This window comes from Coturnix japonica, chromosome 8 (assembly GCF_054131305.1).
Source record: "Coturnix japonica strain WE chromosome 8, WE-NBRP24, whole genome shotgun sequence".
NCBI lineage: Eukaryota > Metazoa > Chordata > Aves > Galliformes > Phasianidae > Coturnix > Coturnix japonica.
In genome coordinates this window covers 31,118,528-31,141,750 of record NC_140670.1, presented here as the reverse complement: position 1 = coordinate 31,141,750, position 23,223 = coordinate 31,118,528, and the positions used below count along the sequence as shown (strand labels likewise).

Here is a 23,223-nt window from a genome sequence, read left to right as displayed (position 1 = left end):
AGATTGGGATGGTTTTTTTTAACCTCTTTGGTTTCATTTTGCTTTTTCAATTACAAACATAGCATGGGTAAAGTTTAAGAAAATTGTTTCTAAGAGAAAGCCTGGAAATGGAGGGAAGCAATCTGTTGATAAGCTTCAAAGAAGGCAACAGCTGCACTGCAAACAAAGATAGGGAAACCAGAAAGAATGCAGCCAGCTTTATCTGTGATGCACTAATTACATCATATTGTGCACCATGTTAATACAGCCAAGCTTCAGGATGCAATAGCAACAGCCCTTTGGAACGTGGAGCTGTGATGGCCAGACACAGCTTCACCTATAGATCTTCACGTATATCTGTTCTGTTTGTCCACTGGAGCTGTCAGAGCTGTTCTCGCTGCTACTCTGCCTGAGAGCATCCCCTAAATTTCCTTCTGATCTCTTCAGCATGGCTGCATTTGTCGTATTTCAGAGTTTATAAAGCTTTCCTGAGCTAGATGGACCACAGCGTCTTGCAGGTTGTAGCAATTCACCTCTCTTCAGGCTCTTCAGAAGCATTTTCCATAGTTAAGGAAAATAACTAATTTCTGTCACATGGGTGCTTTGCAGATCTTGCAATTCGAAACAGTAGTTTTCAATATTTTAATATATATGTTATAAATGCATAGAGGAAGTGTGTTATATATATAGGTATAACTTATTTTCTCTTGTTGTTTCCACAATGTCTTAAAGTGAAGCATCCTATTACTGCCATGCCAGCGCACAGTACAGGGAGGAGCAGTCTGTGCTTCCTAGTCCCAACACCTTTCTTTTCTTCCTCTTCCTTTTCTTACAGGCACCCATGTCACTACTCCCCCCTTTGTAAGCATGCAGCTTATTCTAATTATGAGCTTCTGTCATTGCCCCAATGGTGTATCACTATAAACTCTGAGCCACATTCAAAGTGCTTTCCATGAAAACTCAAGACTTTCCCAGTGTCAGCTTGCTGAAGGAGTTTTAAGACTAATTCTTTGCATGCATTACTGGTTCTCTCTCCTCAGCTCTGTGCTCATTTCATCATTGCAGCTCATCACTCTGACGCTCACTTAGCCTTCCTTGAAAGCCAGATAAGCACCAGAACCCCACAGAAGTCCATTTTCCTCCCTTCATAGTCGTGGTGCAGCTGTAGAGCTGCAGTGCAGCCTTCCCCTGTGCTGTGCTGTGCTGTATGCAGACACAGCTCACAGCTCCACTGCTCACAGGACAAATTTCCTTATAGGTCAGAGCTGCAGATTTCCTAGATGAGGCTGTTTCAGTGCTTGCTTCCACCCACACAAGCGTCCTTAAGCCCTCCATAGCTCCAAATGAAAACAAACAGAAGCCTGACCATCACATGGAGTGATCATTCAAGGAGTAACCTCACATTACACTTCCGAATTACATCACTGAAACCAATCTGAAGCTGTTACCTGCAAGGGCACGTAGCGTGTATTTCATGAACAGCATGACTGCATTTCACTGATCTTCCAAACTTGATGGAAGTCTTATTTTGCGTAGGATTTTTTTTTGGAAGAGCTGGATGACTTCATTCTATTGCTCATAACCAGAGCTTCAGATCACGTTGTCAAGGTGGATATAAAGCAAGGTCAAATGGATCACACACACCATGGATGCTTATGGAGCGCTGCATTAAGTAGCCCAACCATAATAACCGCCTTATGGCAACTAAACATCCTTCATTAGAAATACAGCAACAGCAGATTTTCGTCAGGCAAACAGTGACGAACCAAAATGAAAAATGAACTGTTAGGAACATTCACTATGTAGGATAGACATAAAGCTAAAATAAAAACACACAACAAGAAACCAACAGAAATACCTTCAGAACAGAGTTATTCAAACTTAACGCTTATACTCTGCTCTCTGCAGAAATGACAGTGGGAACATTTGAGTTTCAGAACACATGCATCGTTTTGCTAAAAGTACCAGCTGTTAGTTGCACATACTGCTGCTCTTCCCAACTGTGCCTGTGCATTTCAAGTGTTCACGATGGCTGCATGACGTCTGTCTGCTCGCTGCTCACCCTGCTTTTAGAACAAGACAAAGTCTCACTTGCCACCTCACCTCCCCATGTCAGCGGGGCTCTGCAGCTCTGACCTTACAAAGGAGGTTCAAATGGCTGTACTGAGTGCCACCAAACAAACTTCCACAAGTCACACGTGGAATCAATCTTACAGTGAATGATTTTGTTTAAGTGTAAGCAGACTATAATGTTCTCACTCAGTATATCCACATGAATTACTGCAGATCTAAGGGAAGCTTTTCCAACTGTCACCGAGCTGTCCAAACTGCATACCTGCAAGGAGAGTTTTTCAGCTAAATTAGTCTTTAGAAGAGGATGCTGTTTAGGTAGTGAATTACCAGTTTTCACTTCACACAATTAGAATAATCCTTTAATAACAGCATTTTCAATATCAGTAGTATCAAAATCCAGAGAGAGAGCAGTGAGCAACAGATCTATCCAGTCATGTAAGAACGAGACAAAATGAGCTTTATCGTGTCAAATTTGTCACTGCTGTCAGTTCTCCAAGAGATTAATCCCCAGATTTCTAATTGACACCTACTTGTGAGCCTTCATGCTTTACCCAGCGCTATGGTTATCTTTCATCCTGATTGGAGAAAAATGCCTTCTGACTACAGTCAGTTCCAGCAGAAAGGCTCGTCCAAAGAGAGGTGCTTCATTTTTATCTTTGGAGCCTCCTGGCCGCCCAGTTCACTGTGGTTGTTTGGTTTTGCCTCCCACTGGGGACAGGGCCTGGCTGTGTCATGGGGCAACTGAAGGAAAGCTGTTCTCCTTCCTACATGACACTGAAACCCCTTTAACCCCCCAGCTCTCTGTATGCATAAAACAGGTGCAGATTTTTTCGCCACGTTACTTGTTGCACAAATAGACTAGAAGAGAACAGAGCACTCTATTGGGTATAGCACTTTTTTTTCCCCCTATGAAGATGGAACAGAAGCTGAGTGTGGTGTAATAATTCATCAGAAAGACCAAACTGCAGAGATGAGCAGAGGTATTTGACATTAACAAGGCAATTTACACTCCACAATAGTTCAACCTGGCACGACTGCGGTCATTCCTTTGGTAAATGAGATTTGTTTACTTCACCGTCGTCTGTGTGAGCTCAGAGAATATTCCTAGGGATGGGATCTTGCTGAGCATCCGTGCACAAAGCTCAGGCAAGTGCAGAACTGCTTCTCTATTGATTCTGCTGTACTGCAGTGAAATCTGAAACTACTGTTATTTAGGGAAATGGAAAAAAAACAAAGCACTGCGAACCTGCAAAGACTTCTCTGAGTTAAAACAGAAAGAGTTCTGTGCTTCCAAGGTCCTTCCTTCTGTTTTTCCCAGCCTGTAAGATCCCCCATCTTTCTCACAAGCACTACACAAATAGCAACAACACTGGCCAGCCACTGTACTCTGTCTTTTTTGTGTTATACTGCTGTGCAATACACTGAATTTTAAACAAGCCTTCAGTTTGCAGCCAGTATGGCTCGTTGCAATACTGTAAGCCAGCACTGGTTTATACCTGTAATGCACACAAAGTATTTGAGCTTGCACTGAAATCTCAGCCACTTTGAAATTATGACGGAATACCAGAGATTCATTTCTCCTGTGTTCCCTCCTGCATGGAAACACTGCATGTTAGCATCCTTCCTCATTGAAAACTATGAGTCAAGCAAAATCCGAGGTGCTGTTTTAATAGCTGTTCACCCAGAACCATAAGATCAGCTGCTCCCCATGGGATTCCCTTTGCTCCGAGTTGAGCCTGCTGACATGAAGTCTGTGCTGTGATGGTCTGTGCATGAGGGCTGATGATGGGCCACAATGCAGGGAGCTCAGTGAACACCCAGCAGGGATGTGTGCAGGTACAAGCTACAGGCATGGAATAATAACAGGGAGCTCAGGCAAATCACAGAGGGGAGATGCAGAGTGCAAGGGGCAGAATCCCAGACCTCAGCGTGGTGTCAGGGCTGGAGGGACGGGCACTCAGAAACCTGTGGGAAGCATCTGGCTGGATGCTCAGCCCCAGCAAACAAACTCCCTCAACTATTCTTAATGCACAGCTGACATTTCAATGATCCCTCTTGTTTTTTGATGACATGACAGGGGCACAAAGATATCCAAGGGACAGGCCTCAAATGCCTCTGGTTCTTTCTAGATTTTCTGATTTCACTTGAAATAACTTCAGTTCCTTTGATTCTCAGGTGTTGGGCTTTTTAATATTTTAATCATAAGGCAAACCCTGGTAAAATACATTCATTAAAAAAACAAAACCCCACAACAACTCTCCGTTTCCTGACTAACCTGAGGATAATATAAAAATGTATTTACGGGGTGAAAGCGCTTGAATTGCTGTCTCGGGAGTTCTGCCATACGCCCACAGTGCAAATACCTCAAAAAGAAAATTAGTCATCTGCTTCCAACTGTCAGGATCCAGTAAAAAACAACAAACTACTGTCTTGGAAACAGCCTAAAAATCTCACTATTGAGCTCCGGTACATTTCCAAGTACTTTCAGAGACCAACTGAATAATGCGAGCCCTGTAATACTAAGACCTAAACATGTAAAGAAAACTAAAGTAGAAAATGATTCTGATATTCCCCATCAGTTAAAAACAGCTTTCAAAAATGAGTTACTGGAATTGGGCATGGTTTCTTTGGCTTTGTTTTTCTTGTTACTGCTTTTTTTCATGTTAGAACATTGGTACCCAGCGTAACCATGGCCTTCCCCAGCATTCCTATGGCAGCCAGAAGCAGCAGGCTGCAATCTGGTCTCCCTTCCTGCACTGAAAGGCCGCAGTGAGGTCTCCCTGGAGCTTTCTCTTTGCCAGGCTGAACACTCCCAGCTCCCTTTCTTCACAGCACAGGGGCTTCAGCCTTCTGAGCATCTTCATGGCTCCCCTCTGGACCTATTCCAACAGCTGCCATGTCCTGCTTGTGGTGGACGTCTGGCTGGGGTCTCACAGAGGCAAATCAGAAGGAGATAATCCCCTCCCTGCCCTGCAGTCACCTGTGTGTCATCCTATGCTATGGGCACAGGATGGCCACAGCCCTTTGGGGGGCTCTGCATGGAGCTACATGGAAAAGCTGGCCTTTACTCATAGCACATCCAAACTACTGCAAACAAACTTAAACTCAACACAAATCAACCCCCCCAAAAAAGCATCTCTTTTTTCTAGCTGCTCTAAACGTTCCAAGAGCTCCCACACTGCTGGTGAGACTAACCTCTACTTTGTCACACCTGGCTGCACCTCAAGCACTGTGAATGGCTTAGGGCCCCTCGCTACAAGAAAGACATGGAGGCAATGGAGTGTTTCCAAAGAGCTGTGCGGGGTCTGGAGCACAAAGCTCATGTATGGGGAGCAGCTGAAGGAACTCAGTGCAGATCTGATTCCAGAAGAAATGTGACTTTGCTGACATTAGTGTGTTTAGATGAGAAAGCTTCCCAACCCGACATCATGCCAAGTCTTTCCTACTTTAGACTAAGACTCCATGGCTAAGCAAGATATATTTTCATCTGCAAAACATATCAAGTAGTTTGCATTGCTAGAACATGGTTATTCAAGTCATGAGGACAATACTTAGAACACAGTGAAGCCATCTATTCAGCCAAAAGCAAACTGTATCGCTATTAAGTACGGGTGATGCTCTCCTGAAGCACAGTTATTAGCCGTATTAGTGCTTTACAATAGGAAACACCACGTTTGAGAAGTTCACTACTAGACTATTTATTTTGAAACCATCATTCTGCACACAGAGGTAACATCAGTGTGCTTAACTATATGCTGGGCAGTGCATGGGAACACAATACCCATTCATACAAAGACTTAAGGAGGATGGTGGTCCACGCTTCCCCAGCTATTCAGTGCTGCCCAGACCTGTCACTCAGAACAACTTCAAAGGCCCGCTGCCTTCTTATCATCATTTGTTGCAGTGTATTTTAACATAAGCATCAACAACAGCAAAAATAATCCTTGAGGTCTGTTCATCCTCCTCGTTGGCAGTAGTACATAAAAGCATGATGAGCATCAGTATCATCTAACGAGCAGAGCCATCAGAGCATAAACTCACTCTGAAGCACAGCCACTTCGCTAAAATCATGCCATTAAGTAACTCAATTAATATGAAGCATTCCCTGCATCCCTGAGGATAATGGAAGACATCCAGACGTAACAGAACTACCCTCACAAATTGTTCTGTGAGATTTTCTGTTTGTTTTTAATAGTTGCTCAGCACACGTGAATTAGTGCTTTCTCACTACCAAACAACAGAAGGAATCCAGCACATACGGTTCTAAGCTTCTCTCTCTCAGCTCAGGGTAGTCTATAATCTATACCAGCAAAGACTTACTCCCATGCAAAGACGGTTTTGATGTGTTACAGTTGGTATTTGAAAGGGTGCCTCAAGCGGGTGCCCAAATTCTGCATTTCACAGGGATTTAGGAGGTGTAATTCCCTTTGGCTCCTCTGAGAAAGGCAGCCTATTATTAGTTTCTGCCAGTCCGTGTCAGCAAAATGGCTGCTCTTCATTAGAATATTTTAATACTTGGAAGTGTTAATTGAGGTTAAGTCCTGCTTCTGCCAAGAATGCTGAAAGAAATGCAATAAACGAAAGCCTCCTGCATGTAAGACGCAATGGAGATAACAACCACGTGTGAAAAGCTAAGCACGGAGATGAGATACCCTTTGCTAGGTTACTCAGCTAATCAGATGCAGCCACAGCAGTGCAATGAGCCTACATCCATGGCTCCCCAAGTATCTGGACCATACTGCACCACTTAATGCACGAGGCTAACCAGGCCCGCTCGCTTACACCCATACAAAAACGGAATACAAGATGTAAGGTGCCCAAGAATGAAGCTTTGGGAATAACAACTTCCTGTTGGTGTGTATGAAAAAGGAGAAATTGGCTGTTCAGCACCCACAAAGGATGAGAATACCTGAGCATCAGCAACGGTACGCAGATGAGCTCCAGTCACAGACATTATAGAATCATAGAATTACCCAGGTTGGAAAAGACCTTGAAGATCATCAAGTCCAACCGTAACCTAACCAGAACCCTAACTCTAACAACCCTACACTAAATCATATCCCTGAATACCACATCCAAACGCCTCTTAAACACAAGCAGGGATGGCAATTCAACCACCTCCCTGGGGAGCCTATTCCAGTACATAACTACCCTTTCTGTAAAGAAGTTCTTCCTAAGAAGGTAACAATCCTATCACAGGAACCATAATCATGGAATGGCTTGGGTTGGAAGGGACCTCAAGGGTCATCAGCTTCCCCAGGAGGCCAAGTTTGGAGTCTGCCCACATGAGGTACAGGGCCTTCATCTCCAGCCAGTAGGGCACATTTACACAATGAAATCCTTGGGATAAAAATGTCCCTACGATTATATTTTCAAATGGGTTTTCAAATGAATGTAATGATCAATCAACCTGTGCCTACCACTGTTTCATTTCTCTTGCTATTTTTTTTTTTTCTATAAGAAAGGATGAAAAAAAGGGAGACTAAAGCATGTTATGAAATGTTCTGCTTCTTAAGCTTAAACCAATGCAGCAGTCCCAAAATCACAGCATTATAACTGCAGAACGAGCTGCAAGGCTGAACACTGAGTGACTCTTGAAGTAAAGCACATCGCCAACGGGAGCTCCCGGCTCCCAGGCATCTCACTCAGCGCACAGTGAAGGGCTCTGCTTTGAGCCTAGAGCAGACCAAAGCCAACCTTCAGTTCTCTACAAAGAAAACAAATGTTCTGTAGCAATCTTTATGTTCTGGGAAAACCTCACATTTTACAGGCTTCAATAAATACTGAAAAATACCCGTGAGTTTACCAATGAAGGAAAAGCTGATTGGTCTGTAGCCTGAGCTCCTTCAGATTGGAAGAAGGGGTTCAAAATACTCCATCTCCCACAGCACAACATTGCTCTCCTCACCCCGACACCAGCCTGTGTTCAAACACTGCTGCACCACTCAGCACTGAGGATAACCACCTTTACCAGATCTATTTTTCACTAAGTCTGCACTTAAAATCCAACCTCGCTGCATGGGATCGACATACAAAAGCACTATTCTCATGGTAAAATCTCTGCTGGCACAAGGTAGATGAATTCTGTGCATGTGTTTATGTAGATAATTACATAAAAACAAGTAAAAGTCCAAAGCCCCGGGGTAAAAACAACTGAATTATTTTATAAGCAGTTTAGTTTATACGTAATTGAATTCATGCTGGAGTGACACTTGTACAACACAGAACTGGCTGCAGAGCTGTCACACTGCCTCACAGAAACCAAGTGCTATGAGGCCAGGCAGGGAGGGCTCCCTATGAAGAAATGTAAGGCAACATCACATCATCTGCTGTGTGAAAGGAAAATCATCTCTGAAAAAGCCGAACGTATTCCATAAGGAAAACGATGCTTTAAGAAAAGTTTATCATAAATCATATCAGAGGAGGAAAAAATGATTGTACGCAGTGTAGCTGGTGAATGGCAATGAGGCTAAAAGCAAGCAGAGCCAAACACGCCAGCTGAGAACTCAGGGTTTCAAAATGATCATCCAAAAGTCAAATCATGTTTAATACTTATATCCAAGTATCATTTCTACCAGGTTGAGCCTGCCAAATACCATCAATTAAGACAGGTTTTTAAGTACTTGCATGGCTGGGATTACTGTGCATTTAAGGATCAGCACATTCAAGAACCATGGAGACGTGGGACATGCTCAGAGGACATGGTGGGGATGGGCTGGGGTTGGACATGGGGATCTTAAGATTTTCTCCAAACTTCTGCTAAATAAGCAACCAGCCTGCAAACGCCATTTTATGTCTACGAAACCAGCTCAGTAATTAAGGCAGTGATCATACGCATACGTCTTTATTACAGAGCAAACGAAGGGTAACGATTCAGAGACATGTTGTATGATTTTTAATATGGCAATACATTTATTTGAGACTGATTCCATGATGCTGAAGCGTTTCTAAGCCCTGTGCTAAAAGCCAGACTTTGAGAAACTTCTTAAGCTCCTTGTTCCCCAGCCCAGCAGCACAGCGCAGGAACAGCAGAGCGGTGCAGAGCAGGAGGTAGTTAGGCTCTGAAGCAGCTAATTACCTGTATATTAAAGGGTACTTTGCAGGCTTACAAAGAGGAATTAAAACGTCCCAACTGACATCTAATGAAAAAAAACTGGCACCCTACGCAGCATGTTTATGTCTTTATCTATAAAGAGGCATTCAGACAACAGTGCTGTATTCCTCTGAAGGCGATTATTAACTACCATTTATGTCCCCGGTAAATAAAGGCTTTCAACAGCTTATCTGTAAACTTGAGGTGTCGTGTCCTTGCTAAGAGTTTTTAGGATTTGATCAATAGCTTGAAAAAATAATTGTACAAGTCCAAGTTTAACGCCGCAGTGACAACCTGAATGTCTGCCTCCAAGTAATCAAAGCACAACTGAAAAACAGAAATGGCTTCACCCCTGAGAGCACAAAAAAGTACAAGCAAATGCAAAGCAGCGCTGCTTTTTCCCCCATAAGGAATGGTAGCTCACAGAGTTCTACTTGCAGTTCTTTTGCTGGTCTGCCTTTGTAGTTGTGTTCAAATCTAGCAGTGCAGTTAATTTCAGCGTATTCCTCTGGATCAAAATCATTTCCAAGGGCACATTATTCCTTGGTATCATGTCTTAAATCCAGATTGTTCATAAAAGAGAAGGGGAAACAAAAACTGAACCACCAACAACTGGAACAGCAACAACTCTACTTTGCATTTTTCTTTCACAGGGAAAAAAATAAGCCTATCTTACAGAAGCAGTGGATTCACCCTATTAACTGCTGTGTGCAGCACTGCTGAGCAGCTCCATTCCCATGGCAGAGCGCTCTGCCACGATGCTGCCCCACGCCATTTATAAACCCCAGTGCTCCCAGTGGCCAGCAGTGCCTCATCTAAGCCAACCCCACATCCACTCTCTGCCTTCAAGGTCACACTGATACGTTTCTTGCCGCTTAAAAACATCTTGACGGGATGTCAGCTGATGGGATGATGTGGCCCCAGGACCAGAATCAGGCTTTCACCCTCAGGTGGTGACACACTGGATCAGGTTGCCCAAGGAGTTTGTGGATGCGCCATCCCTGCAGGCATTCAAAGATGCAGGACGGTGATTTTTAAATGCAAGATTTCCTTGTTGTATCCCATCAATGTACAAAAATATAAGTGAAATGAAGCTTATTTCCTCCTTCCAACCATCAACCACTTGTTGTGCAAAACAATCATCCGCCCCAGCAAAGATGAGTACTGTTATCCCATTTTCCTTATAGCTTGATTTTGATATTAAGTAGTAAAGTTAAAAGAATAATAATCATCCCTGAAGTTCTCATTTCTACAAAAAGCACCCACTGAGGGCAAAAACACGCTGAATGCCATTTTAAAGACCTCTTGTTCTTATCTTTGCAGGCTTTCATATCGGACCGGTCAAGACACGGCCAACTGCGACACGTGCAGGAACAGCGCGTGCATCATCTACAGGTGGGTCAGAAACACCCCCATCCTGTTTCCTATGGGACGAGAGGTAACGATTTATTTTCACATCAGAGCTGCAGATGATTACGGTCAGCACCACTGCTGCAGGCCTTACGTGTGAAGCACTGCAAGTCGCCAGCCTCATTTTCACATCGCTACAAATCCTTAGCATTTTCTGTTCAACAACTCAACATAAATTGACGTTTATAGCAGTAAGCACTGGACTGGGGAAGCAATTCCACGAGATTTTATAGCAAACATAACCAGACACAGATTCAATCCAGGCAGTTTAACCAGTGAGATGATATTACTACCCAGCCTTTTACATACTTCCACATTTATAATGCAGGAATTTTATCCTACTGGCCAATAACCAACACAAACAGCAGCTCTAAGTTCTTTACATCAGACATCCTCGGTCTTCAAACAACACACAGACCTGCTGCATTCATACAAACACTCATTCTGAAGGTGCATGATTCTGTTACATGAACACAGGTCTGCTCATTGCTGTCAAACCAACAAGCAATTACAAACGGCTCAAAGCTGGAAGGTTTAGTACAGACTGTTTATACCTGCTAGAATTTCTTCTGTAGAAGGAAAGACTTGGAGTTCACTCACTAGAAACTGATCAGGTGCCAAAGGTAAAAGGACCCGCTTCATTTAGCTCTAAAGCAGAGGTTCCTCTCCTCAAGTTTATCAGCCAAGAGGCTTCTTTTTGCCATGTATTATGTAAGGGAGGAATAGCAGATAATCAGTGGGCACGACTTGAAGCCATCAGGAGCCTGATGATGTGTTTCATACTGACAGCTTAATTGCCCTCCTCCATTACATAGAGGCTTAAAGAAAAGCAACTGCGTATTTACATATGTTGCAGGTAAGACGAAAACAAATGTAACTCAGATTATCATTTCAGCAGGGATTTCTTCTCTTTGTTATACAATAGAATAAAATGTTCTGAAAAGGAAACACGTCAGGAAAGTACTGAAGAACATTAGGCAGTATAGTACAAAAGAAAACACATAAAGATGGCTATTAACTACAGATACAAACTACAATGAACGTACTATTGCTGACCAGGTCTGAAAAACACAAGATTTTCCCTTCCTCCTCCACGTTGCTGCACTAGATCTCTGATTTAGGTACATCTGCACCTATTCATACAGTAGCTCCTGGCTTCCTGGCAGTGAAGGAACAAAGGACGGAGAATTTCAACTCCACCTTTTCTCCTTGCCGACTAACTTGGAAAGAGACAGATGCTGTTCTGTGCAGGGGAAGGAACCAATTGATTTATTTCTCCTTTACAGCAGTATTTAGAAGCACGTCAATACTAAAGGCCAACCCTGCCTCCCTGCCTGCTCATCCCCAGCAATTTCTTTCTCAGGACAGGCTGGAAAATTGCCACAGAGCACGCTGCCATCAGAGATGCTCTTTTTTGTCTCGTTAACTAGAATCCAAATCCAAATTGAATTATTATTTTAAGGTCTTGATTTCTAGTCAGCACAATTTAAATTAAGGAACTTCCCAGTTCTTACCTCTTAGATTCACTGCAAACGATGCAGACTGGAAGTGTTTCCCTGCATTCACATTACAGCATTTCCCACCTGAACAGCCGCTCGGGCTGCAGTTATCCATGCTGGGCATTTGCCTACAGCAGTGTTTCCAGGGGAAGTTTTAGCAAAACTCAGCTCAGCTTTTTGTCAGAGCAGGAGAATACACGCTGCAGGCAAGAAGTCTAAATGCAGAAGACGGTGCGAAACAGGGGAACTATGAGAAGCCTGAATTACTCTGACAAGATAAGTAGTCAGAAGGGATAGGAGAGAAACTCTCTGATAAAACTACCACTAAGACAGATTGCCTTGTACGATCCTCTTCTCCTCCACAAGTCATACTGCAGTGCTGGAACCTCTGAGAGAAATGAAGCCTTTCACAGAATCACAGAGCCATAAGGATCAGAAGGGAGCTCTGAAGATCCCCCAGTCCAACACCTGCTAATGCAGCTTCCCCACAGCAATCACACATGGGCATCCAGGTGGGTCTGGAATCTCTCCACACAAGGAGACCCCATCACCTCTCTGGGCAGCCTGTTCCAATGCTCAGTTTGTACCCATTGCCCTTCCAGTTGCTGGGGACCACCAACAGGAGCCCGGCCCCATCCACTTGTCAAAATCATCCATCATTTACCAACTAAAGAGCAAAATTAATAGACAAAGAAAGTTTGCACGTATCTTTCACAAACTAATGCAGATTCACCTCTGATATTTTTAAAAGCAGACGAATCCTATTAAGGTACATTATCAGCACAAAACCAACTGAAATACAAGCACAGCCTGAGCAAAACCTTCTTATTAAAAAGGAATGGCACTGATCTGCAGAAACTGGACCAAACCCATCACAGCCAAACCCACGTGCACTAAAAATCTGCACGGGTGGTTTTCATCTGTGATTACCTTCTAGTGGAACTGCCCTTCCTGCTTCTGTTCAATCTCAATACACCATTACAGGTTAAAATCATGGCTACGTACATCAGGGAGGCAACACAGCAACACATGGAAACCATTCTCATGAAGAGGTTACATACAGTGATTAGGAGAACATAAAGACAGCATGCAAAGTAAGCTAAGTAGACATAAATTCCTAAGATATTATCAATACAGCAAAGGCAGGTAACCAAATGACCAGAAGAGCAATATTCACCATCTTTTTATTTCCTACCCACATCAATGGATTTGTGCTCTTCCTCATAGAATTCTTATCTCTAGACTCTAAGATTCTTTGTTGGGAAATGGATCTTAGTGGCTTGCCAGCACTGACAATGCTTTGGATTCTGGGCATTTGTAATATTCAGGTTAATATGGGAGTTTTTAAAGAGATTGTTTAAAAGTGTATTAAGCTAATTTTCAAGTTATTAGTGCTTATCTGGATCCCGTTCTTCCAAGATGCAGCATGCACTAATTCCATGTCATCCTATTAATGCAACCAGGAGGAGACACAATGATACTCCTTAATTCCTGCATCACCTAGCCTACTTCAATGCAAAGAGTTAAGCTGCTCTACAGACGCTTGTAGGATTTGGGCCTTAACACTGCAAACTAGGTAGTAACAAGGTAAGCAGAGGCAATGCCAACTGAAATGAGGAAGGTTTAGGTTGAAGAGAGAGAAAAAGGTTTTCACCTTGAAGGGGAAAGCGGAGGGACCAGGTGCCCAGAGCCTGGACAAACTCTGTCCTTGGTGCTTTCAAGAAGTGACCGGATAAAGGCCCCAAGCAACACAGTCCTGAATCTGAGTTATTCTGATTCTGCAGTCTGACAAATAAGCAACTCATCAGATTGTTGGTTATCCAGCATCTTAAAATGATGCATATTAATAACGTGTGACTACGTTAAAAAAGCCCATCCAAACTCCTGAGCTTGTTGCCAGATATCCTCCCACATTCCATATGTTTAAAACCAAGTGGTTATGACTCCTCAAACTGTTTTCAATCCCGTATACAGCAACAGAATTAGAAAGAGCTCACTCTAATGCCAGCATGCAAAAAATAAACATGCTCATTAACATATACTCTCAAATCATTAAAAAAAAAACCCCACGAAGCCAAAAGCAGAAAATCCAGTACAGCGATCCCTAATGCACAGCGCTGAGATTCAGAAAATGGGATTAAGCAGAGAATAAAAGTCTGAGGGAGCTCTTGGCTGTGATGTGTGTGTGCCTGGAGCCAGGTGGGACATCCAAACTGCCCAACTGGCTGCAGCTGGGAAGGCTCTGTATTGGTTCCTTTATCCTGCAGTGGGCCGTATATACAGACATAGCCCTAACACCTCTGAAAGCACTGAGTTTAACCCACACGTGCCATACGTGGCTGAGCAGCTGTTCAGGATAGTTGGTGTTCTAACTCTGTACAGAAAAGCACTCCGAGTTTATCCTGCATGACTCGGATTGAGTCCACGCTGCTTTCAGAATGCACAGCTTCCATTTCACAAAGAGAAAGCAGAGGCTGGAGAACACCGAGCCCAAAGCAAAAACAAACACGGAAACCCCACAGAGGTTCCCGCTGACTACAATACTGAAATTAACACCACGGAGTGAGAATAATTTTCAAGGCAACGCTGCCTCGCTCGCTGCAAACCAAACTTGCACAGCAAGGGAATGGTGCTTCCTATGGACAGAGCAGACCCTGACTCACGTTACTGCTGGGCTCCAGTGCCCACAGACGCTGTGCAGTAAATAACAGCAGAGCCCAGGAAACAGGGAAGGAGAAAAGAAAGAATGTGATCACACGTTGGGTTCTGTCTGTGCCAATATCAGCCCTTGTTTTCCTAGGGTTTATTCATAATCGCCAATCTAACTATTGAAAAATACATATTCTGACATCTCAATATGGAAAAGCACTTCTGAAACCAGTAACCTCCATAGTGAATAATGCCAGAAGAACACACGGCCCTCACTAATTCAGTTGATGGAGTTATCACGAGGGCACTCGAAACGAGGAAAACAGACGGTTTGAAAGTGGAAGGAGCCACACGGCACAGAGAGCGTCTCAGGGAAAGGTCATTGGGAGAGGAAACCTACAGCTACATGGGATATAAAAATATCAGCCAGCAGAGCGAAGCTGTCAGAGCTGTGACAGGTGACACAAACAAGTTCATGAATGCAAGAATTGGGAAGACAGGGGGAACGGTCTGTAGGGAACACCCAGCACTACGTAACAGAGCCACGCAGGGGGCACACAAAGACATAACAGCAACCCGTATGTATGAGAGAGTGTTAAAACCAAAAGTGAAATCAGCAACAACTGGGTCAGGAAGAGATGAAAAACTACAGAGTAAGGAGGCTTTGGTCTTATTTCTGCAGCACAAACAGCACACTTGCATCCCAAGCTCACAAGCAGGCAAATCATTTGCCTCAAAGGAACAGTTCCATTAGAACACCTACAAAGCTAAATAAATTGATCCTGATAGATAACAATCAATTCTTCCACTAAATTTACGCAGCTGTAAAATAATACGGCTTTCTTTCATCCTCTCTCTACTTCTCAGAAGAAAGATTTTTATGTAAATGGATGGGGGGAAAAAAACAGCCTCCAATGAGCTGCAAATACAGAATGATGCAGCAGAGGATTTGTCTGGACTAGAACTGAGAGTTCTCCTCTTGAAGTCTGCCTTCAATAGAAATCCATGCTGAAGGAAGTTACTCTGTTCCAAAAGTTGTGGGCTTTTTGTTTGTTGGCTTCCTTCAGGTATTTCTCACACCAACTTCGTGCAGCTCTTCAGAGACCCTCCCAGCTGAATGTAAGAATAACACTGTGAATTGACCACTATCAAAGCCAGGATCTATTTCATGATGGGGGTCCTGCACTGCATTACTGGGAGCATTAATGCGCTGGGATGTTTACAATTGACTGATGCCCCAATCATCCCACAGAGTTCACATCACAGTTCTCTAACCAAAGGCTTTTTGTGAGCTAAACTGGAAATAGGAACGTGTTCTTCAGTTGGAGGTTGCACTGTTCCTTCATTAGCACAAACACGACATTCAGTGGTCTTAGAACTGACTTTGTACTAACAGGACATTCAACTACTGCAAAATTCAGTACTTATAGACGCTGCTCTAACATGTGCAATGTCCAGGCAGGATGAAGAGTCACACTCAGCCAGAGGTTGACAAACCAAATGCAACTGAAACTGTGACATTTCATGCTATATAAGTAGATTAGATTTGGGTTTTAAGTATCAGCCAGATGTAATGTTTTAATTAAAGTTCACATTGTGTTTTGTTTTATTAGCTAAACTTGAATCTCTAGCTCTGCCGATTGAAATAAGAGTTATAATTTCACCCTTATGACATTCCTTAATTGCTAATAGGTTTTTGTAGTCGAGATTGCTTAGAATTCAGGAGTAGTCTGGTTCTGAAGTACACATTTTGAATCCAAACTTAGGATTAAATGAGTACTTCCCTTATTTCTGTGTTTAATAGCACATCAAAGAAAACAAGTACACACCAGCTAATACTGAAATGGGTTCTACCCATTTTACCTATGGATCTAATCTAAATAAACAGACATACACCCATAGATATTTCTGTCCCAGCAGTGGCTACGTAGGTTTAATGTCACTATCCTTCCTACAGGGCTATCAGCATAAGGAGAAGGTTTACAGCATACAGAATTAAGTTCTTAATGTATCAGTTTTCCATAGAGGGAAACACAACTGTGACAGACACGTAGTTAAAGAGTTAGTTTGGTGAAATTAACTCATGGTAAAGCTTGAACGAGGGCAGAGCTCAGGAGCATCAGCAGAGCCCTCCTGTACAGGGAGGACTGAGAACAATCAAGTGTTTATTTTCTATTCTATTATATTAAGCCTTTCCATAGTGTTGTCAGATGTTGCTTTAATTGAAGTAATGCTGCCATCCCCATGCAGTAGCTGATTGCCTTTTCTTCTCGTTTTTAGTGTGGAATTGGATTTTAAGCAGCAAGAAGATAAACTACAGCCAGTTTTGAGAAAACTTCATCCCATTGAGGAAACTCAGGTTGCACCTTTGCCTTATTCTCAGGAGAGCTACTCCTCCACTCCCAAGCAAAAATCCAAAACTGAATCAAAAAAGCATGGAAGATGGAAACTCTGGTTCCTTTAACCAAGTCTGTTACCTGTGGAGTTCAAGGCCTTCTCTGAAATACATTTGGAGTTCTGTCAATCATCTGCAAGGGATCTCGGTACATTGCTCCGTGTCACCGACCCACCTTGTTCTGACTACTCTGGCAACGTTCAGTTCTCACCCTATGTACCAAAAAGGCCTTTGTACCTACAAACTCATGTTCAGAACCAAGGGGTTGTGTGACACCTCGTCAGCTTTTATTTGCGGTTCACCAATGTGGGATGTAAAACCTGAATGGGAATTTATACAAAGGTGGAAAGGAAAACGATTCCCTCCCCCTCCCTTAGATCTGAGAGCATCACATTCTAACCTGTTAAATTGTAGGCTGTCATCCTGCACACAGCTAAATATCACTCTTGTTTTAAAGCCTTTTGGGGGTTTGGTTTATTGTCTTTAAATAACGAGGTTGGGGGGGGGGGTGGAAGCAAGCAAGCCTTATGTTTGCAGGTCTTCAGTTTTACAGATCCATGTTGATCGGGGAGTGCAGTTTTCAGCACATCTATCCTGGACAAAGCACAATTTTTCATGTGGTCCAAGACCATGAATACTCTCTGAGATGTGACTGTCTGTATATTTGCCTTCATGTGTTGTAGACTTCAGCCAAGCTATCACATTTTGACAGTGCACCATCAGTTCTAATTTAGCTGTGTCCTCACCACCGGGCAAACAAGGCTGCTGCCCATCACCAGCAGGTGGGCAGTGAGAAATGTCCCAAGTCAGGACAAGCCTTTAACCTCACCAAGCTGACAGGGTCAAGGCTACGGGACCATAAGCCGTCCTAAATCTCACTTTTAATCTTTTGCTGCCCCAAAGCTCTAAGTGACACCTTCTGGCACAGGAAAAACCCAAAAAAATACAAAATGAACAATAAAAAGTTCTACGGATCGCTGGCACTTGCCATGATTTAATATCTTTTTCTAAGGCAGGCTTTGGAAAACCTCTACATTACTGCAGAAGGCACCATAAATTTTATAGCACGCGTTATGCTGTGAAACCTGTCTGGAAGGAACAGCAATTTGAGAAGCTGTTTATTTACCAAGCTTCTCAGATGGGTTTCCCAACCAACACATTGCAGTTTATACCCATATCTATTAATTGTCCTAACCAACCAGCACTCTCCTAGGGAGGAAATCTTTGATTATTTCTCCTATTTATTTATTTATTTATTTTTATGTTGCTCTGAATTATAAACTGAAAACGTTTCCTTTAAGTACCTGTTGCTGTCATTAAGTTCATATCTAGAACGACCGCATCTCACACTGGAAGTGGGCAGGGACTGGGTTCGCTGCTGTGTTGAGGCCTTGTTAAGGAGTCATACGGAGCTACATGGCGGTCTGGTTTACTAAGGCTTGAGATTTCACACCCTGCAGCATCACTGAGATAGGAATTCCTCAGTCTTTAGGTGGTAGAAACACCACAAGCAGCAGATGAGTTCGCTCATACAACCAAACTTGAGATGTCCTCACTGACAGCTTTTCTCTGAGCTCAACATCCAACCCGTAACTACAAGAAAACCTGAGGAGAAACACATGCAGTTTGCTATGGGGAAAAGGTAAGAAAAGGAAGTTAGAATGGGAACAGATGTGCAGAAGATGTCAGTGTCCACCTCAAAATGACCTTCAGCTGATAAAGTCACTTAGTAGGAAACTTTAAGAGGGCTCAGAGTTCCTGTACATACACAGACAGCACCCTGCAACACTCTGAGAGCCAAAGGATCAGTGCAGTGCCCGGACCCTGCGTACCAGGAAGGAAGTGCAATTGTTTCATGAGGAAGAAACGTGTTTTGTGTATTTAATACCGTTTTTAATTAAAGATCCCATCTCATATGCTCTAGAAACCCACCCAAAGAAAATCTATTTCTTTCCCCCCCCTAAAATGAAATATCAAACATGGGTATAACGAGGAGATACAACAATATTCAGTATTTCAAAATAGTGGCAATCATTTACTAATTTATATATGCTAACACGCCATTTAATTAAAGGAATTAAATCAAGCATCTCTCGGTGGCAACCAATTACAAACCGTTAGCGTCACCTCATCAGCAGCTTTCCCCATCAATCAACCCTAAACGTTCTCATGCACAGGGATGGACACAAAGCTCAGCTGCTCTGTGTGTGGTTCCGACCCATCCAGAGCCCAAAGTTCTGCATGTACGTCACACCACAGGGGAAATCTCACGGGAGGAAGACGTGAGAGCTGCAGGTCCACGTCCTCACGGCGCGTTCTGGACACGTTCAGGCTATTTTCTTAAAGAGTTGCAGATTTTTAATTTTTTACATTTTTTTAACCAAAGGACAAGCCGACATACATGTAGTCCTGCTTCAACTCTCATATCGCGTCCGAGCGTTCCATACGATGTAATTTGTAATAAAACGTTTTTGCAAGTGTGTAACAAGTATCATATTGTATTGCATTTAGAACCGCTCAGGCTCAGCCTAGGAACCCAGAGAGAGCCCTCGATCTGTAGAGCTTTGGTTCAATGTGACACGATGCTCTTTTCACCCTCGTGCAAAAAACCTTCCAACACTCAGCTCCGAGGGGACAGCAAAGTTCACCTTCACTTTCAATATCACATGGCATCACTCTGCCAAACTCACCCACAGCATCACACCCTACACGCTGATTTGCTACATGCACTTCTATCATATCACGCTGAAACTCATTCTTAGTCAATAGATACTGCAGTGACTTTATATTACTTGCTATTTCCCAGGTCCGTACCATTCCCATTAAGCAGCAGTTCTTTGTTTTAGAACTCCCAGGATCCACTATCCATGTACTTGTTTTCTTAAAGGAGGGGAAAAAAATCAAATCACTGTAAAAATAGTTGAACCATCAGGATAAACTGAGGAAAAATTCATGATTAAAACTGACAAATCCTACCATCAGAACCAAGTGTTTGCTTTTTCTTGCTTCAGGTGCAAAACCGTCTGTGCTGGTCATTTCCCTCTGTGTGTTAATGGTTCATCACCTATTTAGGATCTGATAGATTGGTTTCTCAGGAACCCTCCCAACCCCAAACCACTGTCAGCCTGCCCCATCCCTGCGCCCCGCACACACTGTGTATTGCTCCTGGGATCCATTAACCAGGTTACCTCCATGAGTTACCACACAATTCTGTTCTTAAAGAGATTGCACCAAACAATCAAAGGGATTTTTCAGCAGCCCTAACACAGAAGTGGGGCTCATTAGAGTCAATGGAGAGCTGGAAATGAGCTGCTGAGCAGTACAGGTGCATGCACCTGGTTCAGATAAGCACTGGCACTGGACAGCCCAGACCCACTGGCTGCAGGAAAGCAGCTCGATATCAATGACAGAACAAAACCATTACCACTATCTGCTTCAGTTTGCATCACAGAATCCTTTGAGGTGGAAGGGACCTTTTAAAAGTCACCTAGTCCAACTCCCCTTAAATGAACAGAGACAACACAGCTCCAGCAGGTTACCCAGGGCCTGGCCCAGCCTGGCTTCAAAAGCCTCCAGGGCTGGGGGATCCACCGCATCTGTGGTACTCCAAACACTGGAATAGGCTCCACAGGGAGGTGGCTGAGTCACCATCCCTGGATGTGTTTAAGAGCTGTTTGGATGTGGTGCTCAGGGATATGATTTAGCAGAGGGTTGTTAGAGTTAGGGCACTATGGATAGGGCACTATGGATAGGGCACTATGGATAGGGTGCCGTTGGACTTGATGATCTCTGCAGTCTTTTCCAACCTGAGTAATTCCATGGTTCTATGACCTCTGGGCAGCCTGTGCCAGTGGAGCAGGTTTTGTGACAGAAGTTTGCAACACCATTTCAAATGTTTCCACAAGAAAAATACACAGTTCAATAAAGCAAAATACTGTGGGTTTTTTTACTCCCTAATAGTCCAGTGAAGAAAACAAAGTTTCCTGCTTAACATCTTGGGATGCCAAGCATTGTTATCTGTGAAGTTTGGGTTTAGAAAGGTAGCTTACATCCTCTAGCTTCAACTCATAAACAAGGTAAGCTTCAGAACGCTCTTGTGACCATCAGTAACTCAAATTTCACTTCTGGAAAGGCATCCCCGTCTTGAAAAGACAACAGCCAGCATCCACTGCTGCCTTTCATCTATTATTTGCATCTTCCCTCCTCACATCAGTGCTGTGCTCTGCTGTTTTACACCTCTTGCTCCCATGCTGTCATCAGTTCCACTCCTTCCCTTTGCCCGGTGTCATTTCCACCCTGCAGAGATTCTCTCCCACCTTATCTGTGCAACACCTCTGAACCTTCCATTAACATCAGATGGCTGCAGTCCTTCACATTGAAACCTCTACTTTCTGATCACTTCTGGAGCTCTTTAGTTTTTTGTTTCACTGCATTCTTTTCCAAAATACAGCAGGAAAGAGAAGCTCCATGGGAAACACTCCACCCACTGCTAGAGCCACAAAGTCCCCTCCTGCCCACTGCTACCCCATCACACAGCCCAAGGGAATTTAGAGGCTCAGCTGATTTCTCACCAGAGACCCAATGATGTTCAAAGCTCCTCAGACCCCCTCACAGCCACTTCTTACCACCTCCAATCTACATCTTTACTCTAGCAAAATGGGACAGGGCTTGTTCCACAACGTAAAGGAACTCAGACTGTCTGCTCAATAGACAACAACCCTACATCTGCACACATCTGCCATCTGAGGTGTCTTTCCAAAACTGCCCAGGCACTGATCCAAAAAACCCCATCTGGGTGACCTCTCTGAAACCAGAGTTTGGCTTTCTAAGCTCTTCTGGGCTTTGTAAGCGAGCAGTGCTCCGAGCTGCTGACCACATGGAAGCTGAGAGCAGTTGTGATTCATCCTGCACCTACCGTGGTCAGTGCTGATTTACTGGAGGCCACAAAACACTGACTCACACGGAGCGCTGCGTTTTTGGGAAAGGCAAGAGATGATTTAAAATCACACTCACAGAAAGAGCCAAGGAAATACGCTCGGTTTCCCTTCCTAAGGCAACATGTGTTGGAGGAGGAAAGGCTTCCTGATCTTGCTGATGAGTTCCCAGCGCCCTGCAGGCTGTGCACACAAAGGATGGGGCAGCCCAAAGCTCACAACAAACAGCTCAGGGCTGCTGCTGTGCTTCCACCCTTGGCACAGATTGCACTGCACTGCTCTCCAGAGCCAGAGATTATTAAAGAGTGGGGCAAGAATGGTGCCAGAAGGGACGAGACATTGTACAGGAGGCAAAGTTCTGCTCCTTCCGATACCCAGGTCACTTAACAAGGCCAAAATTACCTTTTCAAACTCTAACTGAGTAACCAGCTGTAGTTTTGATGGGAATTGTGACAAGTTGAGCCTCACCTTTACTGAGAACAACTTACTCAGCAGCTCTGCTTCTGTTAGCAAACAGACCGAGCAGAATCACCCACGTGAGACTCCAGAACAAAAACCACACTCAAGAAATAACAAGCACTAAAATGGCGACCTGACTTTCCTCATCTTGAAATCCATTTGATGTGGCCAGTGGGGAACAAACACTAATTTCCAAGCCCTAAAATTCCCTGCTTTCACCAAACCAACCTGTGCAGGTGGCCAGAAGCACGAAAACCTTTAAGAGCTTTGTACCCGTATTCGCATCGAAACATAGCAAAGGTTTCCTGGACCAATGAGGAATGCTGGTAAATCATACAGAGAAACAAATCTCACCACGTTTCCATGTGGGTTTCCAAGCAAACGCCTTCAGAATTTACCCCTAGTGACCACACAGTCCACACTACTTATGAAAAAGTTATTATATCAGATGTGTATCACATGTCAATATATCAATATGATATATTCAGTATGTCATGTGCCTCTGTGATATCACTCATCTTTAAACTCCTTCCTTCTCCTCATCCTGTTGGGGCAATGCTGCAATACGAACTCTGGGTACAACTATTGTGGTAGTGATAAAAGAAAGACAATTTCAACCTGACTCTAACCTGGGAAGGCTCAGGTTTCCACTTGCTCATTATTGGCTGCATTTAACTCTGCCTTCACAAAACTGAATTATCAGTTGATCACGGGAGGATTCCTGCAGCAAGG

General features: G+C 43.6%; 2 protein-coding genes across 4 annotated transcripts in view; one reads left to right on the top strand and one right to left on the bottom strand.

Moving 5' to 3' along the window:
• The window catches only part of INSYN2A (inhibitory synaptic factor 2A), a 36,955-nt gene extending 16,873 nt beyond the window's left edge, over window positions 1-20,082 (top strand). The window contains exons 3-4 of the mRNA XM_015867553.3: window positions 10,469-10,540; window positions 16,984-20,082. Of these exons, the coding sequence (XP_015723039.2) occupies window positions 10,469-10,540; window positions 16,984-17,167 (256 nt within the window). The 3' untranslated portion in view covers window positions 17,168-20,082. The remainder of the gene's footprint in view (window positions 1-10,468; window positions 10,541-16,983) is intronic.
• The window catches only part of DOCK1 (dedicator of cytokinesis 1), a 225,924-nt gene that overhangs the window by 135,471 nt on the left and 67,230 nt on the right, over window positions 1-23,223 (bottom strand). Inside the window, exon 28 of one of the 3 annotated variants that reach the window (XM_085554869.1) lies at window positions 10,031-10,146. The exons of the other annotated variants lie outside the window; for them this stretch is intronic. Coding sequence (XP_085410995.1) covers window positions 10,078-10,146 — 69 coding nt within the window. The 3' untranslated portion in view covers window positions 10,031-10,077. Of the gene's footprint in view, window positions 1-10,030; window positions 10,147-23,223 lie in introns of those variants that run through there. 3 annotated transcript variants of the gene reach the window in all.